General features: G+C 28.8%; 1 protein-coding gene across 1 annotated transcript; it reads left to right on the top strand.

Annotated features, from left to right (window-relative positions):
* Nucleotides 1–1,772: 1,772 nt before the first annotated feature.
* On the top strand, nucleotides 1,773–4,474 carry LOC130825199 (abscisic acid 8'-hydroxylase 3-like). Its single transcript, XM_057690312.1, has 8 exons — nucleotides 1,773–2,132; nucleotides 2,253–2,583; nucleotides 2,696–2,848; nucleotides 2,965–3,237; nucleotides 3,445–3,607; nucleotides 3,698–3,804; nucleotides 3,901–4,019; nucleotides 4,153–4,474. Exons 1-8 carry the CDS (start codon nucleotides 1,882–1,884, stop codon nucleotides 4,247–4,249), a joined length of 1,494 nt encoding a protein of 497 aa, XP_057546295.1. The 5' UTR covers nucleotides 1,773–1,881; the 3' UTR covers nucleotides 4,250–4,474.
* The last annotated feature ends 725 nt before the right edge of the window (nucleotides 4,475–5,199 follow it).

The raw sequence follows: 5,199 nt of genomic DNA, 5'->3' as shown, positions 1-5,199 counted from the left end.
TTAGTTTTGAATCGTGTCGGTTTGAAAACGGGCTGAATTAGCGGGTCAAGGATTTTTAGAAGATATATTTTCTCATTATTTTTTTATTTTAAAGAAAATATTTTCTTATAAAAAAACCAATATGAAGTACATATTTTAAGGCTACAGCAAAAAATAATGACTCAATATTTAAATAGACTAAATATAGAGAATTCCGACTAAAAATGATGACATGGAATTAAAATTACGACATATAGCTGAAAATGATAACGTAGAACTGAAAACAGGTCAAAATGGCAGAGTTCAGGTTCGGTTGGATTTGACAATATTTTTTTGATTTTTTCATTTTTTTTCGAGTCAAGTCAATTTTAGTGTTACAGAAACTTCAAAGCTATATATAGCCTAGTAATTTTCGATTGGATTTCAAGTCAACTTCGAATCAAATTAAATTTTAACAAGTGTAACCAATCACTTTTTTGAGTTTCTTTTTAAACAAGATTACCAACAGAAACGGAGGTAAAACTATAATTAGAAGAATCTATGATAATGACAAATAAAATTTACTATATTGCATTTTCACATATTATTAAATTTTAAACATATTCCAATTCTTTTGAGAATAGCTTTTATTTTTCTCATCAATGTACTTACTACTATAAATTTTAACTTAGTAATCTAAAATGACTTCACCTAGAAAATTGAAAAATTTAGCGTGAATTTGACCCTCTTTCAAATCCAACCTTAGAAAATAGAAAGAACGGTTTTATTTTAACAATAATATAAATTTGACTATTTTGTTTAATTTTTCAAAATTTGATAATGATATAGTTAAGTGAAATCAAATTTGATTTACCTCAAAATAATTTTTATTAACATCAACATTTTATATATTGTTTAATAATAAAATTTGCAATATCTATAATTTGTATATGTGTATAGGCAAACGGGCAAAAAATCAAATAGGACAACAATAATGAATAGAAAGGAGTATCAAATTTCCGAAATATAATCTTCCGTCAGCATTTCATTTGCTATTAAACTGATATGATTAAAAAACTACTTTCAATAGCAAAGCTGGCTCTAGTCCACAAGAGTGGCATGAACAATTATCAAGTAAAAAAGTGGATAACTTAGAACTCAATTATTAAACTTGACTTAATATTATTATAATTAATACTTCTAATTTTTTTGTTGCTTAAACTTTTTTATGATTAATCCTCTAAATGATTTTTTTTTTCAAGTAGTTATCTTTTTTTTATTTTTTATTTTTTTTATTTTTTGTAATGCATTGATTATATTTGATTGATTGCTAATGAATTATTAAAAGATTGTACTTAAGATATTATAGAAGTTACACCTTTTATTCCTTATTGATTGTCTACTTAAAATGAGCTGGTGTGTAACTTTTTTCGGTATTATAATTTTACATTTATTAATCTATATTTTATATATAATTAGAACCCATATTATAATTTTCGCCCAAAAACCGTAAAATGTCATAATCGATCCTGCATAAATTGTTTTGATATTGTCCTTACAATGTATGTCACTATTATTATATAAAAGTTAAGTCTTCCCATGCATAACAATTTGCATTTCTATGTTCGTTCCGCGCGGACTTAACGCGATCTTTCAAATAAGGTTGGCAGTCAAGCTATGACTCACTTTACTCACATATTTTTTTCTTCTTAATAATAATTAATAATAATATAATAATTGGTGGTCGTTCTTTTCTTAACTGACTCTTGTTATTATCCCATATAAATAACACTGCTCTAAGCCTCTAACTTATCATTTTTCAACACACTTACAAAAGGAAAAAAGAAAAGGCTATTAGCTTAAGTAATATTTTACTCTTTCATCTTAATTTTTTTTTTTTAAAAAAGTTACAAAGATAAGAAGATGGATCCAATGTGGATGATAACACTTGTTTTAGGGTTATTGCCAGTCGTGGGTTGGGTGATTTGGTGGTGGAATGAAATTTGGTACGTTTGGCCTATTCTTGCTAAATTACGTCGTTCTAATTCCGATATCAAACTCACCCTACCACCTGGCTACTTGGGTCTCCCTTTTCTCGGTGAGACTCTTCCGTTTCAATGGTTTTTCAATATTATTCGCCGACCTGATGATTTTATCAAATCAAGAATAGAAAAGTGAGTCATCTATACATCCAATCCAAAATGATCGACTTTTTCAAATGAAACATTGTTAATTTGAATCTTTTCAATATTTATTCTTTTAAACATTACTTAAATTAACATTTGATGATTCAGGTATGGAGAAGATAATAATGTAGGGCTTTACAGAACACATTTATACGGATCTCCGAGCATAATAGTGTGTGATCCTTCTCTTTGCAAACATATTCTGAACTCAAGCGAAAATTTCAAGGCTGAATGGCCAACCAATAAAGTGGTAGGACGTAATTCAGTCATATCAATTGAAGGTGAACGTCATGATATCATCAAGAGTCTGGTTGTGAATTGCTTCTCTCGCCCAGATGCACTTGCTTGGGTTATGCTCAAAGTCCAACCTTGTATTATTTCTACCCTTCAATCATGGTCTCAAAGGCCTTCAATCAAAACTTTCTATGAACTTAAGAAGGTATACCTCCCATCCTTTTTGTCATAGATATAAATTTATGTACATAATAATTATGCATGGTTTAATTAGCTAACATCATTTTCCTCCACTTATCGCTTATAATCAATTACAGGCCACACTTGACTGCACTTTACGATATGTTGTTGGTTTTGAGTATGACACTCGTCAAATTGAAGATCTTGCTGAAGCATATGAGGGTTTAAACTTGGGTTTTAGGGCCACACCTTTACACATCCCCGGAACTACTTATTATCGTGCCCTAAAGGTAACTGTTGGTTTTTCATTTATTATTATGTACATATACTGATTGTTAAGGCTTCGACATATGTTTTAATTTAAAATTATTAACTATATATATCTTTATATATTATGATTTTGCAGTGTCGGGAAAAGATTGTCAAGCTATTCAAGGATGAGCTAGAAAAAAGAAGGAAGAACAACATACATAACATTGATGGAACAAAAGAAAGTGTGAGTGATCTAATGGATTCATTGATGAAAGCCCAGGACATCCAAGGAAAGCATTTGAAAGATGAAGAGGTCCTAGATAACATTGTAAATTCAGTCCTTTTGGGTCATATTTCCAGTGCTTATGCAGTGACATGGTGTCATTATTTTTTGGCAAAATCTCCTACTGTACTTCAAAAACTACGGGTATATACTTGCTTAATTTTCCTAGCTAATTCATTTATTAGTTTTGTTTATTTACTTATATAAATACAGTTTAAAAGAAAAATAAAAAAGTGATTCATTTATATTGGTACTTGCTAATTAACTTGTTCTACGTACATATGCATTTTTGAGGTACAAATACTCTTTCTAATGATGTTCTATGAATGGGGTGGAATTCTATAATTGCAGGAAGAAAACATGGCACTTTTAAGGGAGAAGAACGGTGAGGCTATAACAAATGGAGATATTCAAAAGTTAAAATACACAAATAAAGTAGTGGAAGAAGTACTTAGAATGGCTAATCTTTCTGGCTTTCTTTTCAGAAGAGTCACAGAAGATGTCGAATTTAAAGGTATAATAATTGAAGGTTTACGTATTAATTCATTAGCACATTGATGATCTTAATTAATAATGAGTCGACGACGTACATATGTATGTTTAGGTTACATAATTCCAAAAGGTTGGAGAGTAATGATTTGGCTAAGACAGCTACATAATAATCCAACAAATTTTGAAGATCCAATGTGTTTTAACCCAGACAGATGGGAAGTAAGTTTTTCAGCAGATTACTCCAAGTTAAAAAAATTGAAAAATTTTATTTAATAATTCCAACGTTAATTAATCGTAAATAATATGATATTACAGACACGTCCAAAACATGGAACATATCTTCCATTTGGAGGAGGGTTGAGATTTTGTCCAGGAAGCATGATCATTCGACTCATTATGGCCTTATTCATCCATCATTTGGCCATTGGATATGAGTAAGCGTTTATTTTTGTTTGCTTAATCTTAATTCTCATTCTAAAATATATTCTAAACATGCATTATTAATTGGATATTAATTAATTAGAATGAATTAAAATGTAATCAAATCGATGATTATATATTTTGTAGGTGGGAAATGAAGAATCCTGATGTTCACATCTCTTATTTATCGCATCCTTTACCTGCTGATGGTCTTGAGATTACAGTCAACCCAATCAAGAATTAATCAACTCAATCAATTAATGCGTTTTGTATACAATTTTGTTTTTAGAAATTCTAAATATGCATGATACATAATTGTATTGATGAGTGACTAATTTTACAACCCAATTTATTTAATAAGTACAATAATGTTTCTTTTTTATAATTGTATTTAATATATTAAAGATCCTTTTGCAATTGAGGGATCATTTTATTTTTATTATTATACGAACTATCGTACACATATATTGTCCAATAAGTTCTTATCATTTTGGTATTTGATCTTGATTCTAAGGCTCTACATTTTTTGTTTTGCATACATTTTTTTTTCAAATTTTGTACTATTATAAGTTGACATGCAATATTGGAAAATACTCACTCCGTTCTTTTTTAATCTTTCACATTACTATAACGGGTAGTTTTAAAAGTTCTTGCACTTTAGAATACTTTCTATTTTTAGAAAGTTTTTATCCCACTTTTACCCCTTAAAACCCCAATTTTCTTTTAATGTACCCCTTTTCCTTTATTTATAATTATTTTCTCTCTCATACTTTCAATACAATCATTACTTCAAATTACTATTTAATTAAAATAATACCTACTACAACCTCATACTTCCAATACAATCATAACTTCACACTACTATTTAATTAAAATAATACCCACTACAACCTAAAGATTCTATCTTCCTTAATATGTGTGAAAAACCCAAAGTGGAGTATCAAAAAAGAACGGAGGGAGTAATGATTAAAACATATTGTTTTTTGAAAATAAAGCAACATATATCATAATTACTTAAATGATCGGTTAGCAAATCAAATGAAAAATTAAACCCTTGCCACTCTTTTCTCTCCTTTTTTTTTCTGTCAAAAAAATCCTAACCTTTATTATTAATTTGGAGTTACTATCAATCTTATGGCAATGTTAAACTCCCAATCTTTTTATTTTTGCTTTTTTTAGTTACAAATAAAATCC

The sequence above is a fragment of the Amaranthus tricolor genome, chromosome 10 (assembly GCF_026212465.1).
Source record: "Amaranthus tricolor cultivar Red isolate AtriRed21 chromosome 10, ASM2621246v1, whole genome shotgun sequence".
In the NCBI taxonomy this organism is placed as follows: domain Eukaryota; kingdom Viridiplantae; phylum Streptophyta; class Magnoliopsida; order Caryophyllales; family Amaranthaceae; genus Amaranthus; species Amaranthus tricolor.
This window is presented reverse-complemented; position numbering and strand designations above follow the sequence as displayed.

Coding starts and splice junctions, on each gene's coding strand:
- LOC130825199 (XM_057690312.1), top strand. CDS start 1,882: ATGGATCCAATGTGGATGATAACACTTGTTTTAGGGTTATTGCCAGTC. Junction 2,849..2,964: donor CTTATTATCGTGCCCTAAAG/GTAACTGTTGGT, acceptor ATGATTTTGCAG/TGTCGGGAAAAGATTGTCAA. Junction 3,608..3,697: donor AGAAGATGTCGAATTTAAAG/GTATAATAATTG, acceptor ATGTATGTTTAG/GTTACATAATTCCAAAAGGT.